The 25,106-nt window shown below is 41.6% G+C and overlaps 1 protein-coding gene across 1 annotated transcript in view; it reads left to right on the forward strand.

The window, feature by feature from the left end:
• LOC123363189 (centrosomal protein of 192 kDa-like) overlaps positions 1-25,106 on the forward strand; it is a 220,227-nt gene that overhangs the window by 186,560 nt on the left and 8,561 nt on the right. Inside the window, exons 49-53 of the mRNA XM_045004073.1 lie at positions 4,161-4,266; positions 10,665-10,866; positions 13,673-13,752; positions 14,392-14,487; positions 17,524-17,643. Of these exons, the coding sequence (XP_044860008.1) occupies positions 4,161-4,266; positions 10,665-10,866; positions 13,673-13,752; positions 14,392-14,487; positions 17,524-17,643 (604 nt within the window). The remainder of the gene's footprint in view (positions 1-4,160; positions 4,267-10,664; positions 10,867-13,672; positions 13,753-14,391; positions 14,488-17,523; positions 17,644-25,106) is intronic.

Genomic DNA, 25,106 nt, shown 5'->3' on the forward strand with positions numbered 1-25,106 from the left:
GACCCAGCCAACGTTTGCAAGGGGATCCCCTTCTCCCAAACTCCCCTGTTGCTTCTCTGGTAGAGTGGAATGCCTTGTGTCATGAGGTTGTTTAGATGTACAAGTGGTCACCCACAGGCATATCTCTTCACATCATCCTCGTCAAGCTAAGAGCGTCAGGAATGCCTGCGGTCACTTCCTCCCATTGGCCAAAGGATCGCACAAAACAGTCCTAACAGACAACCTAGCCTTTATGTACTATATGCACTTACCTGAACAAGAAATGTCCACACTGGTGCTCCAGAGCAGAGATAGGACAACACTGCCTGGGCGATGCTCTTGTCTCCACTGGGACAGAAACCTTCTCTGTCTTTCCTCCATTTCCCCTACTATTGAAGTCCTGCTGAAAATAAAAAGAGATGGGGCACGTCTTGTACCCTTACCTTTCACAGCTCGGGACATGCTTGCCAGTCCCTCTCCAAGCCACTCCGTACCTCCTCTTGCAGAATAAATTATGTACTCTACATCCCAACCTGAGGATTCTCTACCTCAAAGCATGGCTCCTTCTTAGTTTCCAACATCTAGAAAGCTCCTGTTTGAAGGAGGTACAAGAGGTGTTACTACACAGTAGAAAGTCCTCAACATGACATACTTACTGCAAAAATGGTCCAGGTTTTGGACTTGGTATACTTCCCAACACATCTCCCTGACATCTGCAACTCTTCCACATATCTTTGATTATGCACTGACCCTAAAAAGATTGGGGCTCTCTGAGTCCACCTACTAGCTATAGCATCCTTCCACCAACCAGTAGAGGGATACTCAGTGCTGTCACACCCAACCACTAAAAGGTTCCTCAAGGGTATAATAAACCCTTTGCCACAACCTTGATTTCCTTCTCCCACATGGGACCTAAACCTGGTATTAAAAAGACTGACTAGGCCTCCCTTCAAACCCATGGCCACATGTTCACTTACATCTCAATGAAAATAGCCTTCCTGATAGCAATCACCTCAGCAAGGAGAATAGGAGAAATAGCAGCTCTGATGGCATTCCCTCCTCCCTTCCTTCTCCCCCCCCCTAGTTCTTTTGGGACAAGGTTACACTCAGGCCACATCCAAAATTCATTCCTAAGGCAACCTCCCCGTTCCACATGAACCAATTGATTCACCTTCCAATCTTCTACCCAAAGCCTTGCCGTGACAACAGGGAGGCTATATTACACACAATAGATGTCAGGAGAGCCCTAGCCTTTTACCTGGATAGGCGAAGGCTTTCTGGAAGTCACCGAAGCTTTTCCTTTTTGTTGCAGAAAGATCAAAGGGCTAAGCAACATCACCCCAGAGGCTCTCCAAATGGGTCTCAACTGCATTAGACAATGTTATCACAACATGACCCCTCCAGATAGTATTTGCATGCACTCCCCGAGGTTGATCTCTTGATATGTTTCCTTCTTCAAGAATGTCTCTGTCTCAGAAATCTATAGAGCAGTGACATGGGCATCAGACCACACCTTTGCAGAACAGTGTGCGATCACTGGGGACTCTGCCTCCATGCCATATTTGCCTCCACAGTATTGTTATCTGTAACTGACCTGACTTCAAAGTCCCAGCCCTCCGGTGGGCATGCTGCTCAAGAGTCGCCTACTGTGGAGAGCCCATAGGGATACTACTTGAAGGCGTTACTCACCTTGTGCAATAACCATGGTTCTTCTAGATGTGTCCCTCTATGGGTGCTCCGCAGCCCACATCTCTCTCCTCTACTTCAGAGTTCTTATCAATGACTCTGCGATAGAGAAAGAACTGAGGGGGGTTAGCCTGTATGCCCTGACTAGCCTTGTGGCGAGGCACGAGGGGAGGCAGCACATGTGTGGGCCTAGCAGACACTGCTTCTGAAGTTCTTCAATCTGCAGCGCAGGGACGCAAGCACTCCTACAGTGGAGCAACCATAGGGGAAACATGTCTAAGAACCATCATTACTGCATAAGGTGAATAACTTCTTCATCTTACAGAGATAGATTAAAAGATACAGGTAGTAGAAAATAATATACTGACGTTAATGGGAGGTAACCAGAGGGTAGACTGTGTGTACATGGAAGAAGTGAGGGAAAAGATGAACTTGGAGCTTTCGGTGGAGAAGGGCATGTTTGAGCTGGGCGTAACATAAGAATGGAAAAAGAATGGCCAGTAAGAAAGGATGTGGAAGATTGAGGATATGATGGAAAGACTCTGTCAAGAGAAGTTTGAAAAGAAAAGGACTGGAACCCATGCCATCAACTGGGAGTGACAAAGAATCACAGGCACCTCAACTCTCTGTAAAGAGGAAAAGGAGTTGAGAAGTGAAGTACCTTTTGAGTTGAAGTTTCTCACATAAGATCAAATTGTGGCAGACTTTAGTTTTAACTTTCAGACTCACGTGACTGATTTGTTTCTATATTAACTTCTTCAAACATGAAGCACTGCTAGAGATGCATCCCAAATTAATTCCTGTGGGTGGGGCTTGGGGTTGTCTCAAAATGAACCATCCTGCCAATTTTTTTTTGTTAGTTCCATTCTTATCCCAACAAAGGCTTGCTCTACAAACTAGATGTCAAAGATCACTAGACCCAAACCATTTAGACTTTAGACTGCCCACCCAGCTCTTTTAGCTTAATACCAACAAAATCTGTCTCCAAGACAGATTGTATTTCTCATTGTTTGTTTGTATTCTGGCAGGGAAGTAGCTCCAAGGTCAGACGTCTCATGCAGGATATTTGTAAAACAGCCACAAGTAATTCTCCACATTCATTAATCTCGCATTTTGGCATTTGCTTGGGTCTTGTATTCTGGTGTGTGTGATATTTCTGTATTACAAAATGTAATCAATTTCTTCAACATCTTGGGAGGAAGGAAGACCAGCCACTCAGGCTCATCCATTTAATTCTGTTCTGCTGCATTGACATGGCTTGAAATTGTCTGCTGTTTCATTCTCCTGGGAGTCAGCCACCAGATGTGAGGGGTGCCTACCTGCAAATGTCTCCTGTACACTTAAGATAGCTGAGACTGCCTCCAACATCCCCCTTGAGACATTCTAGAAAGATTTCCATAAGTCCAAATCAAGACCAGCCTGGAGTGCTTCCAAGGGTAAACTCTAAAAGTAATAGCCTGATTTCACTGTGGCTACTGAGTCCGAAGGCTCTGTCAGCACTGCAAGCATTGGAGCAAACCCAGAATTCCCAGTGTAATTTCACCTCCAAAATGCCTGATACACTCATGCTCAAAGTAGAAAGGTTCCTCAGATTCCAGATGCACTTGAAGTCTCAGCACTTTGTCAGTATTACAGAGTTCTGGCGCATCTGATGAGGTGGAGTCTTTCAAAGAAGAGGTCAAGACTCAAAAGAATTGAAAAAGTGAGCACTTCTGACATATCGGTGCTCCTAACTTCCTGCAGCCTTGTAAGAAGATCTTTTTAATTCCAGTGTACTCCCTTTGTACCCATGTTCATAGCATAGGAAGTTAAATCAGAGTATTAGTGTGCTCTGATTTAGCCAAACTTTGTGTTCTTCTGAGACCATGAAGTCCTCAATGGACTTCAAGGCATCCCTCTGGCCCTGCATTAGGATTGGTGGGAGCCTTCAGTGCAATTGGAATGCTTTTATTTTCACCAAAATCAGTGGCAACTGCAAGGAAAAGAGGAGGAAAGCTGGCTTTTATGTTGACTGGTTTAAAGGGTGCCTTAAATATTCCTTACCCAAGTCACGTTGCCCTGACAGTACAAACTAGAGCACACAAGTCCTTAAGTCCTATTTTTCAATGAGCACAACAAAACTATCTTTTCTAGGGGTTCTGGAACATATAGCCAGCTTCCTGCTTTCTCCAAGGCAGACAAGGACAACTTTTACAACCATTGGCATTTACATTTAAGTGGAGTGTACATATATGCACTTACTGTCTAGGTTTTGAAACATACAGGGACCACAAATTGCAGTAATACATAGGATATACATTTAATACTAGGAATGACGTTTACCCACTGCATTAAGGTCTAGAACTTTAAAGTCATATATCTAACGTTTGCTCTTACAGTGTTAAGTGATTTTTATATGTCATGAGTTATGACGTGCAAAGAGAATGAAAGTATACATACTCAGTTTTGTATGTAGATACTATAGTTTTTACTGCCTTTTTTTGTTGTTTGTTTAGGACCAGTATCTTAATTCTTGTGAGTCCTAATCCATCACTTGCCACAAAGCCCTCAGTATTTCCTTGGAGTGGTCTAATTTATGTACATTGTGACAATGGACAAAAGGTAAAAGTGGTTTTCTTAAAGTTTCCATGAAGTCTTAAGATAATTATTGGTTACCATACTGCTAAAAGTCGGTTTAATTTTGGGATACTAATTCATTACTTTACCATTCCACTAAAATTACTTTTCCCATGAAAGTCTGTTCTGTAAACCTTTACAGATAATATTAAAACCCATTGGGGATAAAACCATTCAAGCAGGGGTTTATTTAAATGTAAAGATAGGTTACAGACACTTAATGGGGAATATTTCATTTAATTGAATAGGTTAAAGCTGTTGTTTTGGGAGCCAAAGGTTCTTGGTTTGATAGGGGTTGTCAGTCTTTGAAGAAGAATGGTGGGCTCCTTAAATTAACTGAGTTATAGCTAAAATTGCCACACACCTGTTAAGCACTTACTTGCTAAATTAAAGTACAAAGCGTATGAGATACTAAAATACGAAGAACTATAGTAGTTTGTTGCTAGACAAGGGTGGTGAGCACTTGCTTGTTTTGGGCCTGATTCAGCAAAACGTACCTAGCTTTCTGGAGTCTGCAGAACTGTAAAAAGCAATAGACTAGGTCTGTGGCAAGGAGGATGGGCAAGAGAAAACTACAATTTTAGAGACATTTTGGGAAGAGAAGAAAGGTCGAGAATGGGGTAAGATGAGGAAGTGAGGAAATGGGGTACCACAGAAATCAGCTCAAGATGTACTTTATTGTAGAAAAAACTGGGGTGAAGACAGAGAAGGTATAACACAAACAATGGATATAGCAAATAGGGTTTGATCAAATTGTATTTGTCCATTCAACTAACTTTAACTATATTGAAATTTGTTAATTTGCTTAAACGCTATTTTATGGTGTTTGACCTGCCAAAGATGTTTAAGCAAATAAATAATAGATTAATACTTGTGGAATACAAATATAGTTCGTGAATACTTTTTATTTGACCAGCACTTACTACTATAGTGGCCCCATTTAAAGTTCATTCCAATTTTAGAGGTATCACCATTTCCAGCTGTATTCCCCATTTTAGCTGTAGAGAATATCACTGTAATCAATAGTATCTCTAATCAGACTATACTTTAAGAATATTCAGAAGGCTGCATTGTTGTTTGTTTTAAAAAAACAACTGTTGGTTAGAGGAAGGGGCACAGCCTCTTTGAAGTGCATAATGTCACCAGTATTTTTCATCTTGCCTGTTAAGCTTAGTTCTCAGGCTAGTAGGTTTTGGGTAAATGCTTCCATCCTTATTTGCGAAACATTGAGTTTACAATGCACACACTATTTTAAACTTTAAAAATGAGACCACATCTCTTCAAAATTGTTTACGGCCATCTGAAAATGTTTCTCTCTCAAGTGAAAGTGTCATACCTACTTTTAGGGGAGGACGAATAAAATCTGGTAAACTACGTAGGGAGTCACTTGATTGAAAATACTAGTATTTTGACACTGTAGTGGAATCATTTGTTTTCTCATATAAACCCTTTTACAGTCAAAAAACAAATACACATTAGAATTATCGTTCCTTCAAACTATTTTTCTTTAATGGTTTACTTAAAGATTTATGAAACCAAGGATAAAGGATAGGATGGCGTATTCACTGACATGGGAAATATAAAATCAAATTAACCAGATTAAAAAAGGTATAGTAGTATCATCTCGAGAGAGCGAGAGGAAGAAGAATGTGACTAAAAAGCTTTCTAAAGTTATATTATTCTGCACTTGTGACCATGCTCACACAAGAATTTTCGGTTGAGAGTTTCATACTGGGACAATTCTAGTCCCTAAATTAGTAGAAGAAATGTAATGATTCTGTGAGTGCTTGCATGTGTCCATTATATAGAAGGTGTGTGTGTCTCATGCATCAATGGAGGAGAGTTTTTTTCCTCAACAATATCCACAGGGACAACTCTACTCTTTGTCACCTCTTGCTCTGTACCAAGTGTATAAAGGGTGGAGTCATCACACCCCAACTTCAGTTCTTTCTTACTGCTTTTGGTCTGTAGTTAGTTCTTAAACAACCTGTAGACCCAGAACCCTAAGTATCTTTCCTAATGGTTTGCTGGTCCTTTGGACATATATTTTTATTTTATTTCTTAGGCCTGGTCTACACTACGCGTTTAAACCAGTTTTAGGAGCGTTAAACCGATTTAACACCACACCCGTCCACACTAAGAGGCCCTTTATATCGATATAAAGCGCTCTTTAAACCGGTTTCTGTACTCCTCCCTAACGAGAGGAGTAGTGCTAATATCGGTATTACCATATCGGTTTATGGTTAGTGTGGCCGCAAATCGACGGTATTGGCCTCCGGGCGGTATCCCACAGTGCACCACTGACCGCTCTGGACAGCAATCTGAACTCAGATGCAGTGGCCAGGTAGACAGGAAAAGCCCCGCGAACTTTTGAATATCATTTCCTGTTTGCCCAGCGTGGAGCTCCGATCAGCCCGGGTGGCGATGCAGTCCGAAATCAAAATCCAAAAAGAGCTCCAGCATGGACCGTACGGATGTGATCGCTGTATGGGCAGGCAAATCTGTTCTATCAGAGCTCCGTTACAGAAGACGAAATTCCAAAGCATTTTTAAAAAATCTCCAGACAGACGCCATAGCAGGGACTCAGCGCACTGCTGCGTGACAAGCGTAACAGAAAGCCAAAGAATCAAATGGACGCTCATGGAGGGAGGGGGGACTGAGGACTCAAGCTATCCCACAGTTCCTGCAGTCTCCGAAAAGCATTTGCATTCTTGGCTGAGCTCCAAATGCCTGTAGGGTCAAACACATTGTCCGCGGTGGTTCAGGGCATAGCTGGTCAATTTACAGCCCCCACCCACCCCCAGAAGTAAAAGGGAAAAAAATTGTCTCTTGACTCTTCTAAATGTCACCCTATGTTTACTGAATGCTGCTGGTACACGCGATGCTGCGGCACTCAATTGCAATATCCTCTTTCCCCCTCACTGGTGGTAGATGGTGCAATATGACTGGTAACCGTCCTCATCATCAGCCTTGTGGCAGATGGTGCTGCACAATAGGACTGGTACCTGTCCTCATCATCAGCCCGTGAGTGCTCCTGGCTGGCCTCAGGTGAGGTTGGCCGGGGGCGCCTGGGTAAAAAACTCCTGGTCATTCTTAGTAGATGGTACAGAACGGCTGGTAACCATCTTCATCGTAGCAATAGGGGGCTGAGCTCCATCAGCCCCCGCCCTTCATGTGTAAAGAAAAGATTCTGTACTGCCTGGACTATCATAGCAGCGGGATGCTGGGCTCCTCTCCCCCACACTGCTTAATGTCCTGTCTGGACTATCATAGCAGCTGGAGGCTGCCTTCCCCTCATTTTATCTCACTAACAAGTCACTGTTTCTTATTCCTGCATTCTTTATTACTTCATCACACAAATGGGGGGACACTGCAACGGTAGCCCAGGAAGGCTGGGGGAGGAGGGAATCAACAGGTGGGGTTGTTGCATGGTACAGAACAGCTGATAACCATCTCTGCTATCATGCAAAAGCAAATGAATGCTGCTGGGTAGCGCTGCTGAATCGCCTCTGTCAGCGGCATCTAGTACACATACGGTGACAGTGACAAGAGGCAAAACAGGCTCCAGGGTTGCCATGCTATGGCGTCTGCCAGGGCAATCCAGGGAAAAAGGGCGCGAAATGATTGTCTGCCGTTGCTTTCCTCGAGGAAGGAATGAGTGATGACATTTACCCAGACCACCCGCGACAATGATTTTTGCCCCATCAGGCACTGGGATCTCAACCCAGAATTCCAAGGGGCAGGGGAGACTGCGGGAACTATGGGATAGCTACGGAATAGCTACCCAGAGTGCAACGCTCCAGAAATCGATGCTAGCCTCGGACCGTGGACGCACACCACCGAATTAATGTGCTTAGTGTGGCCGCGTGCACTCGATTTTATACAATCTGTTTTACTAAACCAGTTTATGTAAAATTGGAAAAGCAGCAAAGAATCCTGTGGCACTTTATAGACTAACAGACGTTTTGCAGCATGAGCTTTCGTGGGTGAATACCCACTTCTTCAGATGCAAGAAGAAGTGGGTATTCACCCACGAAAGTTCATGCTGCAAAACGTCTGTTAGTCTATAAAGTGCCACAGGATTCTTTGCTGCTTTTACAGATCCAGACTAACACGGCTACCCCTCTGATACGTAAAATTGGAATAATCCCGTAGTGCAGACGTACCCTTAGAAATGTCTTATTTTTGTTTTGCTTAGAGTTTAGGCTCAGTTGGGCCTCTGGACCTTACTGGGTACCAGCTGACTCCAAGTCACAGTCCCTCAGCTTTAACCTCATTCTGTTGCTGGAAACCCAGGTCATCAGTGACATTAATTCATGCTTTCTGAAATGCTTAGGTGAGGGGCGCATTTGAAGCAAGTGTTCCATCTGCAGGGGCATTAAAACCAGAACAAAGAAACAGACAGAAATGACTCTAGTGTCTCATCATGGGGGCTGTCTTAATGCTGGCATCTGAGCCCCCTCATTCTTTAGAAGGGGCTTTGAAGAGTTTTTCCCAAGCGCTACCCCTACTTTGTCCACCACGGGAGGTAGGAGCTCACCATTGCTGGATCTTTCTGAGAGACCCAGTGCTTCAGAGCAGTCTCAGAAAAGGAAGTCAGCATCAGGTTCATCAATATCTCAAAGAATGCACTCCTCTGAAAGCCATTCCAGCATCTATGCTAAAGTGCATCCTTCAGACTGCTCCCCAGTTCTGGCTGATATGGTCTCTCCTAACCCTGAGCCATTAACTCCAATGCCCTCTCAGGAGGCCACCAATGCTGGCTCTTGCTGCAGCTGAGGCACTGGATTGTTCTTTGCTGATCTTGGCAGAACCACTACAGTTCTCGGTACTATCGGTGCTGTGGTTAGAAATCTCTATCACTCAGTGGCAGTCCAGGGTGTCCTACTTAATAGCAGGAAGCCTTTTACAAAGGCTACCTGCATGAGTAAGTGGAAACAGTTCTCTTTCTAGGCAGCTTCCTGGAATCTGTCACCTTCCCTACATTGATTTAAGACATTTTAAACACACTCTCTCACATCAATCAATCTGTTCAATCCTTCATCTGTCTTAAAGTTCCTTTGGCCACAATTTCAGCATTTCATCCTAAAATCAGTGGTAAAACTGAGTTCACCAATCCTGTCACGGCCAGATTACTTAACAGTCTAGATAATTATTCCCTCCTGTTTGTGACCCAGTGCCCATTAGGGACTTCAAATGAAGTATTGTCTGCTCTTTTGAGTCCCCCATTTCAAACCCTCTGCATCTCTCACTGAAGTAGGCTTCCTGGTGGTCATCACTTCAGCCAGGAGAGAGAGGGAATTGCAGGCACTTGTCATGGATCCCCAGAACTGTTTTTTATATGGACAAGTTCAGCTCAGACCTCATCCAAAATTTCTGTCAAAGGTGGTTTCAGATTTCCACCTTAATCTCTATACTTACCTGTTCTCTCCCCCCACCCGCCACATCTTCACAAGGGTGAAGAAAAGCTGCACCCCCTAGATGTGCATTGAGCTTTTGTCATTTTACCTGGACAGAACAAACCTTTCAGGGTCTATACCTAGTTGCTTGTTTCCTATGGAGAACATATGAAGGGACACCCAATTATGATTCAGACTCTCAAAATGGATTATCAGTTGCATCTCTTATGTTGCAATGGGCAGGATCTACCTGAAAAGTTGATGGCATGCACTACCAGGACATATGCAGCCTTGGCAGCATTAGTGGTGCATGTCCCTGTTATGGATATTTGGAGACCAGTGGTGTCGTCTTCTGGCCACACATTTATTGCTTAGCACTGCATCAGGAAGTGACACAGAGGTGGGAAAAGCAGTCTTGAAGTCCTTCCAATGAGCCTCTGAGACACAACACATTTGATAAGAGCTTCATAATCACCTACAATGTAATGGACATAACCAAGCACTCGAAGAAGTAGAGTTTATTCACCTTCTCATAATTGTTGCATATGTCCATTACGTGACCCACTCTCCTTCCCCAACACATTGGAGTCTATCTTCGGTTTTCGGCACTAAGAAACTGAAGGGAGAGGTATGATAACGTCACCCTTTATACCCTGGACATGGAGCACAAGGAGATAAGATAGGACAAAGCCACCCTAACAGATACTCTAGGGAATACTCTCCATTGATGCATGAGACGCACGCACACCTGCAGTGTAATGGACATGTGCAACATGTATCTCTAAGAACAGTTCTGAGAAGGTGAGTAACCATTTTTTTTCTATTTGTTAAAGCCATTGATACATGGTTACTGCTTTTGTACCATTGAGGCATGAGTAGAGCTTGTTGTTGGAATGTGTGTGGCTCAAAGTAAATAAGAACTAGCCATTTGGATTGACTTGTAATATAACATTGTTCTTTTTTTACCCCAAAATTGTGCAAAAGTTCATTAAAGTTCAGATTCGAGAAGACATTGCCCAGGATGTATCTTCAACAGGCTCAGCATCTAAAAAGCTTGATGTCCTTACACCACCATCTGAGTCTGTCATTCATATGATAAAGCCACTTCCAAAGCTACCATCAACAAAAGTTGAAATAAAGAACAGAGCTATTATTTTTCCTGAAACAAGATTTGGTGAAAGCTCAGGTAATATCAATTATTCATAAAATTACCACTTCTGCTAGTGTTAAATGTTCAGCATTTAAGTTTGCTACATTGCAAGGTTGAAAATAACTTATTCATCATTTTTATTCCTTTAGTGACTAGCATGACCAGCCAAACCCACTCTTTTGATGTAATTTCATGTAATGAAAGTTTTGTCTGCAGAGCTCTTAATTTTTTTGAACACAATATAGCCACATAAATTTCTGATAGATTGTGTACAAATACCTCAATGTTGAGAAGTTTCATAGATAATGTTTCTCTAAGAGGGCATTCGTGATAAATGAAGGGGACGGAGGTAGCTCCCTTTTATGGACACCCAGACAGCCAGTTAGCTATAAAATTCCTCTTAGTAGCTGTTCTCTTCTTGCTTTACCTGTAAAAGGTTAACAAGCCCATAGGTAAAATGAAAGGAGTGGGCACCTGACCAAAAGAGCCAATGGGAGGGCTAGAACTTTTTAAAATTGGGAAAAAGCTTCCTTTTGTCTGTGTGCTGTGATTCTCCGAGGAAGAGGGGATCAGGGCCGCAGTTATGCTGTGAGAAGCTTTAAGCCAGGTATGAAAAACCATCAGATCATACCTAGAGATTGCCTATCTGAAACCCCAGATACGTAAGTAAATTAGAGAATGTCTAGGAAGACGCGATTAGGTTTATTTCTACTTATTTCTTATTGCTTGTGGACTCCTTTGTGCTAACCCCAAATGCTTTTTGTTTTGCTTGTAAACTTTAAGCTGGACTTAAAGAAGTTTGATGTTTAATTTTTGTAAGTAGGTTTTTTTAAATCTAGCAAAAGCCTAAGTTCCAGATATATTTTCTTTCTTTTTGTTTTTAATAAAATTTACCTTTTTTAATAACAGGATTGGATTTTTGGTGTCTTAAGAGGTTTGTGCATATGTTGTTTAATTAGCTGGTGGCAACAGCTGATTTCCTTTATTTTCTTTCTCAGCTCTTCCCCAGGGGGGTGGGGTGAAAGGGCTTGAGGGTACCCTACAGGGAGGAATTCCCAAGTGTGCCTTCCTGGGTCCTTTTTTTTTTTTTTTGCACTTGGGTGGCGGCAGCATCTCATCCAAGGTCAGAGAGAACTGTGACCTTGGGAGTTTAATACCAGCCTGGAGTGGCCCTTGCAAGCCCCCACCTTCTGCACTCAAAGTGCCAGAGTGGGGAATCAGCCTTCACAGCATTGTTGGTAATAAAGTAGAACTGTGAACCCTCAGTCTGTTTCTGTAAGTCTAAGAATGCTCAAAACTACTGTATTAAATTGCCTTGCCACTAGGTAACTACTGAATTTTCACCAATATCAGCCATTTGTTACAGCTAATAGATCAGGAGTTACATAGTGATATAGTGGCTTTATAGTTTACTGAATCATAATACTCCAAGAATTTTCTAGGCTTATTTAATCAATTCATTTTTTCCTATTATATTATTTTGAGGGAAAGCTATGTTGTTTGTGAAACTGAGATGGATGTTCTCTTCCCATTCCTCCCGCCTGTAAATATCTGCCTAGTTTAATATGAGCAGCTCAACTCCTTAAAATGCTACCTCAGGGAGATCTGATTTTGAAGGTACTGTTATGAGCACTGGCTTTATTTGCCTGGGAAAGATTCATGATATTTCAAGGTATGAAATGTGTTCCAAGATGTAACTTTGACCCATCATCTTCTGAGAATACCATCAGGTGATTATTCTTGGCTTCCTTCAGGTCAAAGTTAATGTTGATGTTTCATGGTCCACATTGAGTTTTCACCACGTTTGGAGTTAGGGCTGTGTTGGAGACTTGGATACAGGTTTTGCTCAAATAGCCCCACAGTGAAGCTTCAGCAGCCACTATGTGCAGTGAACATCAAAGCTTCAGTAGCTAAAATGCCAGTGCTGGAAGCTTTGATTCTGTTTTTCCCACGGTCTGGACTTAAAGGAAAAGGCATCAGATGTCCAGGAGTAAATAGTAGGGTCAGACCTGACAAAGATGTAGATAATGAGTTTGTAGTATTTATTGCCAACTATGGCAGTGTCGTACCTTGGACAGTCAAATACCATTATTTGGGAAGGGATCAGAAGTGCGTCTCTACTTGTAGGTTTTTTGGATCAGTTTATCCAGTAATACGTGGAGACATTTGCCCAGGTCTCAATGCACTGAGTTTGGATTGTTTACATCTTGGTGAACTGATAAACCTAGCTGCGATTCACCATCCTGTAAAATATCTTATTTTGGTTTAGCTACAGGTTTTCTAGCACAAACTAGCTATTGACCTACTTAGCATCAGCCAAGCCTTGCATTAACCAAGATGCAAAGTTTGTAGATGTGCCAGATCTTATTCATCTGATGAGCTAGATGCTTGAGTTGTCCCTTGCCAAGGATTTATACTCTTTGAAGATAGAGTTCATCAATTTACCATGAGAGGGTAGCTTGTACCATTCAGATTCAATTGAGAAACGCCAGCAATTTCAAGGACAACTTTAGTTTGAGGCGTTAGGTCTTGTAGATGTGTCCTTATGATTCTTCATTAGATGATGAAGAGTAATAGGCTTAAATCCACATTCCAGGTTAAACACAGCTGACTGTTCAACTCCCAAGAGTTTTGTAATAGAGGTTGATAAATTGCATAAAGCAAGTTATTTGGCACTCTGAGACGTGAAGGTTGTTCATGAGTTGTTACTACTCTTGTCAACAATGAAAATATTTATTCTTCATCACTCTTTATTTAAAGGTATAAAGACTCAAAAAAAGTTATAAAACACATGTACTAAATTTCTCACTTCATGTTTACTAATCTGAGGCTTTTCTTTTAGAAAACTACCTAGAGATGGAAAATAATGGGAATGAAGATGTGAAGTGGCACTTGTCGTCTTTTGCCCCACCATATGTCAAGGTGAGTTAACATTTGTATTGGAAATAGTGTGTGTTAAATTTTCAACAGGCATTTTTAAGAGGTTATACTTATTAACTTAATCTTTTCAGATAATATTTCTCCTAGCTTAAAAATCTCCCTGCATTAGGAAATATTTGTACTTGCATAGCTAGATGACTTATTCGTTGTTGTTCTCCTCTAGTTCAGTGGTCCCCAAACTCTGTGTGTGATTAGAGGACAAGAAGTTGTCCATGGGGCACTACTGGATTTGTAGAGAGCTGGATAGTCACATGATGTTGACTCTCAAGAAATCAAACATATGTTATTTTCCTAATATTTTCTATGGTCAATCGCTGTGGATGTGAGGGATAACATTTGATTGCCAGTGGGTGGGGGCTAGGCCAATGCAATCATGAACTGGAGAGAAGGTGGTCCATGAGACAACCTTTGATGTGACCCACACTATGAAAATGCTTGAGAACCCCTACTTATAGCTAATGTACTACTTTTTCTATTACAAGTCATTAGACAACAGTAGTTTTGTAAATGTTATAGAATATTCTTCGTTTGCTGACGAACTTGGTGGATGCTTCTAGAACAGTTTTTTATGAAGCAGATTATTATATTTGATTTATCAAAACTTAATTACCTCATTTGTAGGGAGTAGATGAAAGTGGAGATGTTTACAGGGCTACCTACACAGCTTTCAGATGTTCCCGTGTTTCTGGTACACTTGGAGCTCATGGAAAAGAAAAAGTAAGCCTTTTTAGTGTTATGATGAATTTAAGCAGATGAATGTTGTGTCTTAACTGTAGTGTAACTACTTACATGAAGTATATGCACTCTATGAAATATGACCTCGTTTCAGCTGGACTTCTTCAAAGTTGGAAATAGTTTAACATGCGTCTAAACATCTATTTAAATGGTAATGATAAAACACTGGCCATCCAAAATAGGGCCAGATGTACTCCATTTTCAGTTGTATCAGAAAGGTCATTAGCATCCACTCATCGATATGTCTCTTCATGTAAAGTCAATTGACAATACTAGAAAAATCCCTACAATACATACATTATATTTTGCATCTATGAAGCTATTTTCTTACGAGAGCAACTCCTTTTTTTAACAATGCTTTTTGAAGATGAATCACTGAATATTTGTGAATTTTTTTAGCTTTAGACCTTCTCCCGCTTTCACCGCATTATGTCTCCTAGTCATCAGTTGTAGTTTGTGAAGGTTTTTTTGAATAACATGTGCAGTGATGCAGTTTTATAAAGCCTATGCTAAAAACCATTTTGATCTTTAATGTTGCATCTGTTAATACAATGGGATAGAGCAGTAGTTCTCAACCAGGGCTCTGGGACCCCCTCGGGGGCTGTGAGCAGGTTTCAGAGGGTCCGCCATGCATGGCCAGTATTAAACTCACTAAGACCCAGGGCAGAAAGCCAGAGCCCTGCTGCGGAGGACTGCAACCCGGGGCCCCAAGCCCACCACCCGGGCTAAAGTCAAAGCCTGAGCAACGTAACTTCGCAATGCCCTCTGTGGCATAGGGCACTGAGCAGTTGCCCTGCTTACTACCCCCTAATACTGATCCTAGCTTTTCTGTGCAGAAAAACAGTTGTGGCACAGCTGGGCCATGGGGTTCTTATAGCATGTTTGGGGGGGCCTCAGAAAAGAAAAAGGTTGAGAACCCCTGAAATAGAAAATGCTTTCAGGCTTCCTGATGATACAAGCTACTGCAAATGTATGTGGTGAACTTAAAAGAATATATGCTTTATACTGCTGCAAAGCTTATTGCTAGTCTGCTAGCGCTGAAAGCCAACATTTCAGATGAATACCATTCTAAATGCAGAAGTTACACCAATTCAGCCTGAGGCTTCATTTTAAATAGACTTCGTAAAACTCGTGCAGAAAGCAGTGTGGACGCTTGCTTCAGTTAAACCAGATTTATTTTGATTTTACTTAAGTTGAATTGGCTTGTGCACCAGTTTAACAAATTTGCATTAAAGTGATTAAGTCAAACCAGTTCACTTTTGACTTTGTCTTCACACAAACTTGCACCAATTTAGTTTAAACCAAAATGAGTGTCCACACAGGTATTTACAGTTTAAATATCTTATTTTGGTTTAGCTTTAACCTGTTTGACTTAAGCTAAACTAAAACAAGTCAGTCTTACAGTGCACTAGGAACTTCTAGTTCTCAGTAGGCGAGTCTATGCAGTCTGTTAGTATGAGCAGGCTAGTGTATTTTATCTTCATACCCAAGTTGTGTACACAAGACTACAAGTACTCATACAGGGTTTGCACCAGGTTAACTAAGTCTGTTTTAAATTAATGCTTTAGTGAAACTGATGCACCCTTCCATAAAGACAAGCCCTTTCTCATGTAGACAAGACCTAAGGCTGTTCAAATGAAGTTGACTCCTAGCCAGTTCATTGTAATGCATATTTAAATCACCTCTAACAAGTGCAGCACATTTGCTCACAAGCAAGTTTGGAACTTAGGGAAGCTGTAACTTGTGCAACTTGGTGTGACAGGGTCCCCAGGGTGCAACCTGGACTGCTGAGCCCTCTGTCCCACCAACCTGGGGTATCCCTCTCACACTGTGATGCTATGGCAAGCTGCAAATCTCTGATTGGTACTGCACTTACACAGACATCCACAGGTAGGGATACACCCTACTGCGTTACATTAATGCTTTCCCAGCCTTGCATGAATTATCAATAGCTCCAGCCAATTTTCTCCAACTCCCCAGTCTTGCACCCTAGAACTGTACCATCTTGCACTGGTCAGAAGCCTGGCCAGTTAAAATTCATTACCCAGTCTGCCCTTGCCTCCTTGTGGCGTGGACACACGCTAGCCTTTGTAAACTGAGCTGAGATTTCCCAAGTACTTCAACCAAAACACACTGTTTTCGGTTAAATATAAAACAGATTCGTTAACTACAGAAAGCTAGATTTTAAGTGATTATAAGCAGCAGGCATAGAGATCAGAGTTGGTTACTTAAACAAAAATAAATTCAGAGTTTAAATTTTACAAACTAAACAGGATTTGAATTGAGAAATGTCTCACCTTGCAGATGGTACAAACAGGTCACAGATCCTCAGTACACAGGCTGGGATTCTCTCAGCCTGGGACCACCGTCCGCCAGTTCAAAGTCTTTGTCCTCCAGACGTGTTTCCAGGTGTTGAGTTGTGGCAGGGAGTGAGTCTAAGTGATGTCACTTCCCATCTTTTATAGTTTCTTCCAGCTTGCTGGAAAGATCTTTGCTGTGAGGTGGGTAATCCACCCCCATTGGTCAAGCAGTCTCCATTGTCTGTGTTCTCTGAGAACTCTCCATTGTATACAGTTTCTGGACTAGTGGATTCTTTCCTTGGTGAGTGTTGATGAATCATTAACTGCTGTCTGGCTACTCCATTGTTGTATCTGAAAGGCTAGTTGTGGGTGTTCCCAACCTCACAACATATTTCAGTAACACGCAGATAGCAAAACTTCATAATTTTACATAAAATGGTAGCACATACGATCCAACGGGATAATAATGCTCAACAGATCAAGACTTTTTAAAAATTATACAAGGCATACTTTGTACAAAACATATAATTATATGACAGTGGTGAGTATGGGGGTTCCAGGGTACTGCTTTGAGGTACAGTGTCACACTTAGTTTGTGAATTTAAACTGATGTAGTTAAACCAGTACAAAATACTGTAACTTTTTCATGTAGACAAGGTTGTAGTGGTATATAAAAATCTAAGTAAACTTTCACTAACACTTTACCCTATCCTGGTAGGTTGCTATCATCTTTTTACCTAGGGATAGAGGAGACTATGCTCAATTTTGGGACCTGGAGTGTCATCCACTTGCAGAACCTCACATGAAACATAAAATAAGATTTCAACTTTCTGGAGTGGTAAGTATATGAACACCATAAGCTAATGTTCAGTATTTGTCTACATCACTTGCTAAAGTGGGATTAAAATATAAACATATATATAATCACTTCAAGACTGTGTGCTATTTGTCCAAAACATATTAAGAACATAATTAAATTGTAGAGTAAATCTTTAATTGCAGATAGTCTCAATTCTTTTTTTCATAATCATTATTTTTAAAAGATATAACACACTTTTTGTTAACATAGCAATTTGAAGGTTTATATAACTAAAGTGATTACCTTACCCTAACTCTAGCATCTTATTTTGCATTTACTGTTTTGAAGGGAATTATAAAATACTTATCCCTTTTGGTAACTACTGGTCTAGTGACAGATTTACCTCTCTTGTGGGGCGTTAAATCCATGGATTTGTATCAAATCACTCACAACTCCTGCAAAATAATATTGAGTCTAAAAAAAGTAATGATACATGTAAAAACTTGTATTAATGCAATATTACGGTTAATATTTAAAGATCTTAAGATCAGGAAAATGTGCGGTAAGCTAGTGCACTATACATTCACACCCCAGTTTTTTCCACCTTTTTTGAATGCATACTTTGCTGTCTGTGATAATCTCCTTAACATTAGGCAACATGACAACACAGATTCTTAACAAATTTTCCAGCTACAGTATTATAGCTGTGGAAGAAGAGTAGGGGTATGTGCTAAATGCATCACACAGTCGGATCATAAACTTAATTTGATGTTTCATAATTTTCTGTAGCTCCCACTCTAGGATTGGTACTCTGTTCTTGTTAGTCTTGGAAACATACCAAAGCAGTAAAATATTTAGGGGCACTTGCCTGTTGACCCATGGATCCAAATATTCTAAGTCAGATTTACATAAAGATCCAATTCTACCATCATATTCTTCCACCTGCCCGTGAAGTGAGTCATGGACTAGTTCATCTGTCAGCATTTTTTGGCAAATTTGGTTTATTTAATTTGACTTGGTGATAAAAATGTATTTAAATTATTTTAATTTCAGACCTCTTTGGACTGTTTCCAATATGAATGGTACGGATAGGGTCAGGATTTAAGAGATGTACAGTCTGTGACAATAGGCTATAGATCTTACTATATGTATGGAGATTTAATAATTTCCCTGATCAATAGTGTCTGGATCTGAGGGTCACCTATCTGACCCCAACTGCAGGGCAAGCCTTTCATATTGGAGGCTGCTTTGTTCTTCTGTGAGAAAACGGAGAATCATCAGCTCAACTTCTTTCTGGAACCGAATATTTCTCTGAACTATAGACCCAATTCTCTGGTAGTGTACGGTGTAAGTTAGAGCTATTGCTCAATTCTAACTTATGCCGGGATTCGGGCAGTGTGAGATCAGGAAGCTGCAACCAGCATTCTTATGGCCAGTCCAGCCCACACTTTGAGCTCATTCCACTGCATCCGATTGGACTTTGGGTAGGGTGGAGGATCCTACCCTGTGGGTTCAGTTGCAAAGGAGAAGGGTATAGCAAGAGAACAGCTTGATTTATATATGACATGTTTAAAGTATGTACTATCAGCTGTTGTACTTAAAAGGTTCCATGCTTTGGACCTTTTCTAGGACGTGTAAACAAAGTTTCAGGACCTCCCTTTTAAGTGACAGGACTGTTTCAGTGCTAAGATTCCTTTCCTAGAAAAAGTTATGGCAATGCAAACAAGGTCGGCAATCTAGATTTCTCCTAGCTCATGTTAAAAGGTGGACCCTTTTAATTCCAGAGGAATGCAGTTCAGCCTAATACTCCTTTATGCTGAAAAGATACTCAGATTCGGTCACCATAAAAGAATTTTATTTTCTTGAATCATTAAGTGCCGTAGACTTTTCCCTAAAGTACTCATGGACTGATCCAGAGCTCTCAACCTTCAAGATATCCAAATTGTGAGAGAGTAGAACCAAGTTGGGTGCCTACCTTTGTCAATGCAAGGACTTGATGGTTGACTTAACTGGATCTCGTGGATTTTAACAAATGTACAGCTACCATAGCCTGTGTTCATTGTCTAAGTATCTGTACTTAGTACATTTGTTCATAAAGGCCCTAATTTGTTCATTGGGATCTTTTGTGTTTTCTATTTCCTTCTGAAATATCGGTGTCTCAAGTGGACAAGTTAAACTTCATTTTTCAGGCCACATGAGCTGACTTTAGGGTGTAACTTTAGGCTCAAAGGGTAATTCAGCTTTTCTTCAAGATAAATCTGCATTTACAAATTTATATCATGATTGTCATACATCACCAAGAAAATCCAGTCAAGAATTGTTTTAGAATACCAATGTGATGATGTATATACGTACCACTATTTCTTGTGCAAGGCATAAGACAAAGCACAGTGTCTTTGGTAAGCAGGTATTGTCCAGTTGTTCATTCTAAATATACTAGCTGTTCCCCAAGCAGTTTGGGAAACATTGATGCAAAGGCCGATTCCATCAATCATTTGAGGAATTCCGTTCATATGGTGCCTCCCCCCCCAAGTTCTGTGATATAAAGATGCCATTATAGAAAAATAAAAAATAAACTAAATACAATCTAGTTCAAAGCTTGTAGAAATCAAGAGAAGCCAAACTCCATAACAGTGATCTAGAGCCTTGAGCAATTCCTTCAACTTTCAGAACTTTATTAGTGATCAATAAAGCTGTTAACCTTTATGAGCAACATAGCAGCCATATATTACTACTGCTTATAAAGCAGTAAGGTGGGAGTTGTTCCCCTCAGTTTTCAAAGCAGTGTGCCTCTGGGAAATAGTGTATTCACAACCAGATCTTTCCAATAACTTTCCATCTCTCTGGGAAAGAACATTCTTAGCAGAAAATATGAGATGTGTCAAGATCACTTTGAAAAGATCTATGAAAGAGCTTAAAGTGGAGTGTCTGTTTAATCAAATAGGGTCATTAGCCATACATCTGTTTGCAACAAGGTCAACACAATTTCTGCTTCAGCTATTGAAGATCTTCCTTTTCTAGCAGATGCCTTAATTAGGAAGAGAAGGCAAATGCAAGGTCATATCTAGGGAAAAAGAACATAAGTCACTTTTAAGATGAGGACTGTATCCTGATATACAGTGACTCTGAATAGGACTTAGGGGCAATGGTAGATATACAGCTAAATGTCAGTTCACAGCACAGTGCAATGACCAAGAGGGCTAAAGCGATCCTTGGATATATGAAGTGAGGAATAGAGGGTGGGAGTACAGAGTACATCTCTGCATAGGGCATTGGTGAGACCATTACGGGAAGTGTGTTCAGTTCTGATATCAGCACTTAAAAAATGTTGAAAAAAATATATAAATGTTGAAAAAACAAAAATCATTTATACTCATTCTTGGACAACATCCCAATCAGAGCCCTGTCCGTCTGGAAATGCTTCAAATGTGATGGTATTCAAGAACAAGAGCTGTCTGACCCCAACCCAGAGAAGAGCCCCAGAAATGCAGTTGGCACAGTTCTGGCCAGATTTTTCCCAGTATTAGACATTCATAATTTAGTGTCTTTGGTTTCTGGGTGTCCTGTATCCATCTCATTCCCTGACTGCAATGCCACTTCTCCAAAAATTCCTGGTGAAGATGTGGAAAGCTTCCCACATGTAATTCAGAATTGAATATCTGTTTTGGATTAGGTATGAATGTCTGTTCACAGGCAAATGCATTTTTAATTCCAGCATATTACTAGCAAGCTATGAAAGCAAGTGCTATAGAATTAAAAAATAAGATGACCAGCAATTATGGGCCTTCAGTAAAAAGGAAGATAAAATCTTGAAAAATCACTTGTGGATACAGTGGTTGGCTTTAACAATATATCTGGTCATGTCTGCGGAACTGCCAGAGGGTAACAAATACTCAATACTACTCTCAGAAGCAGTGGAAATTTCTTTTCTGACCAGAGAAGAACCTGGTGTCTTTTCAATGTGCCCTTTACATGAACCTCCTTGAAATGTGGTGTGGTCAACCTCCTGGGCCCTCATGCCCTACCCCAGAGATGGTTTTTGGACCAGCTAGAGCTAGCAAAGGATCCTTCACCGCACCTGCAGAATAGAAAAGACCTGTTGAATCACAGGATCCTTTTTAATCTCAGCTGAGGCCACCTATGATTATGCAGCCTCGGCATTGAAAAGTGCCAGGGATTTTCTGTTGGGATCATTGATAATTGAGCACCTAGGTTCTTCTAGAACAAACATTGTATGTATACCTTTATTTATATGCCAGGCCATCAATGTACATGGTGGTTTTAAAAATACATTAAACAAGTTAAGACATGGTCCTTGCCCCAAACACCTTACAACGTAAACTGACTATGCGAACATACAGAAATTAACTCACAAGGGAGTGGAGAAAGGAGATGAGAATTCAGACATTAAACCACCTCCCCCAACACAGAGAGAAAAGGTGTGCAGCCATTAAGATGCCTGCTGCCTACCTAGCATAAGTGCATAAAAAATATTTTTTTCTTTTTAGTTTGCCATGTGTTCGTGTAATTTCATTTTTCTCTTCTTTAGTAACTGTTAAATGTGAATAGTAATATTCACATTTAAATGTTACCCTAATATTGCTAAAAATAGTAATGTACTTCTTTCCATTTTTTAAAACTACATTTCAATGTTTTGCATTTTTTAGATAAAATAACTCAGTTAAGTAACATGTTTTTTGTAACTAGGTATAAGTACTGAAGACTATTGGGGACTGTAAAGTCTCTTTTTTTTAATTACTCTTGTCCTAATAAATTCATGCTTTAAAATATTTGACCAGTCAATTGACCAATTATTTTTTGGACCCATCAGAGGTAAGCTGGGGGGAGGGATAGCTCAGTGGTTTGAGTATTGGCCTGCTAAACCCAGGGTTGTGAGTTCAATCCTTGAGGAGGCCACTTAGGGATCTGGGGCAAAAATTGGTCCTGCTAGTGAAGGCAGGGGGCTGGACTCGATGACCTTTCAAGGTCCCTTCCAGTTCTAGGAGTTTGGTATATCTCCAATTATTTTATTTAAAGCTCTGTGGGTCAGGGACAGTGCCTTGGTTCATTTGGTCAAGTTTTCATTTCTGATTGGAGGGTAAATAAAAATCCCAAAGATTAGTGATCTCAGCTATACTAGAGTTTCTCTAGGATAGTTTGGAGGGACAGTCTTATAACTAAGCACCCCAAAAAAATAGTTACCAGCCTCTAGTGACACTTGTTATGCAGATAGACAGTCAAGGAATCTGATGTGTCCCCAAGATTTAGCAGAATGCCTGGATTAGACAAACCTGTGGTGAATCCTACCTCCTTGCAATTATATTTACCAGTGCCCTTGTGGCACATTGCAAAATCTCTGCACATAATTCTTTTTTTATTTGTTTGTCAAGTCAAGACCGATGAGCAACTATATTAATAGAAGTCAGTTGTGCTCCTATGAAGACAATTTTGTCCTCACATCTTGAGAAACACTTCTGCCAAAGGTGTATGCATCTTTTTAATCTTCCCAGGAGATGAATACCATCATTTTGTCTATCTTCAGCATCCTTTGGAAAATCATCATAACAGGATCTTCATAGAACTCTAGAAGATATATTGAGCATATGGAGTACATGCATCTATCATACTACTCCTGGGAGAATTCTGCACCACTGTGCATGCACAGAATTTGTCCTGTGCAGATTTCTTTGCTTCCCTGCAGAAAAACAACCTTCTGACAGGGAAGCAAAGGGAAACCGCAAGAGCCATCATGCGACCCTCCACAGCAGTATGTTTTAGGTGCCCAGGGCAGCCAGCAGAGAGGTAGATCACTGTGGGGCAGGGGGCAGGACTGGGGAAGACCCAGCTGGTGGCTCCTACCCTGCGCCAGGCTCAGCTGCTAGTCCTGGCTGGGCTGAGGAAGACGGTACTTCCTCTTCCCCTGCACGGCATCCAGGGTCAGACCCCTCCCAGATTTCTCCCCCAGCTTCAAGAAGCTCTGCAAACTCCCTCTCCTCTTCTTCCCCCCCGCACCCATCGCTTCTTAGCTGCAAGGGAAGGGATCCCTGTACCGGGAGCTGCTCCCCCATCCATCTAGACCCCCTCATACCCAGATCCTCCTGCTGAGCCTCAACCCTCCCCCCTGCACTCAGAACCCCCCCGATAAGCCCCCCTGCACCCAGATCCCCACCCCTCCAAGCCCCAACCAGCTGCACCTGGATCCCCACCCCGCTGAGCCCCACTCCCCCAGAATCTGGACCCCCCCCACTGAGCGTCCTACACCCTGACTCCCCCTGCGAAGCTCTATCCCCCACACACCCAGGCTCCCCGTGTTGTGCCCCAACCACGTTCACCTGGACCGCCCGCAGAGTCCCATTACTGTTGCACCCAGAACCCCCTAACATGCCCCTGTACATCCAGATTCCCATGCACCCTAATTCACCACTGAGGTGCCTGCACCCAGATTGCCCCACACAGAACCCTCTCAACCCACACCTGGATCCCTCCACACTAAGCCCCTCTACATTGGATCCTGCCTTGCTGAGCCTGCCAGGTGCTCCAGGTGTAGGCAAGCACAGAGGGGCAGGGGTCTGGGGTGTTTCGGGGCAGGCCCAGTCCTTGTGCTGTGTCAGGGTTGAGTGCAGCCTCACTGCCAAGTAAGTGTCCCAGCAGGCAACTGCACAGCGATCTCTCTGCTCCCCAAAGCCATGCTGGAGCCTCCACGTTTATTTAACAAATAAAATTTGCAGAATTTTAAAATGTGTGCAGAATTTTTAATTTTTTTGGTGCAGAATGCCCCTAGGAGTAGAATCATATCTTTTGTATCCATTGTATCCAGAATGATAGGGCCTCAGAGTAGCTGCTAACAAGGTATATGCCAAGCAATGCAGAACTTAACACCTGGAAAACCATTCCTTTAAGGGAGTCTAGGCTCCACGTGCAGGGTCTCAGGAGGAATTATGGGCTGGAAACATTTTTATGTCAGAGAATTTGCATAACCATGCCATGATCCTCATACAGTTCTTTATCAAACTCTGCAAAGTAGGTTTCTGTTCCCCTATAGAGACCTCCTCTTACTGGAAAATGCTGTATCGTTATGGCTTGCTTTCCAAATTAGAAATCTCTCACATTATGTAAGAATGCATATTTCTATCTATCCTACTGTAGTAATGTTGGTTTTATCCTTTCCATCCCGGCTTCTTTGTTTCATTGCTCACTGTTTGCCATTTGTTGAGTGTGAGGGAAGAAACTGTGCGGCAGAATAGAAAATTCTTAGCACAATTTTCTCTATTAGCAGCTTCTCTCTTCATTCTAACCACGCGGGTGGCTTGTTGCAGGACCAGAATGATAACTTGTAACATTTTGAAATTTTTTCTCTAATGCAACATGTGTATAATTTGCCCTTTAATGTTAATACAATTTCAGATTCTTGTTTTTGTATTAACCAGCTGTTCTTCCAAAGGTGTAAAGACAGTAACTTTTCTGGTGGCCAAACGTGAGGGGTAGGACTTCAAGGAACAGCT

This window comes from Mauremys mutica, chromosome 2 (assembly GCF_020497125.1).
Source record: "Mauremys mutica isolate MM-2020 ecotype Southern chromosome 2, ASM2049712v1, whole genome shotgun sequence".
Lineage (NCBI taxonomy): Eukaryota > Metazoa > Chordata > Testudines > Geoemydidae > Mauremys > Mauremys mutica.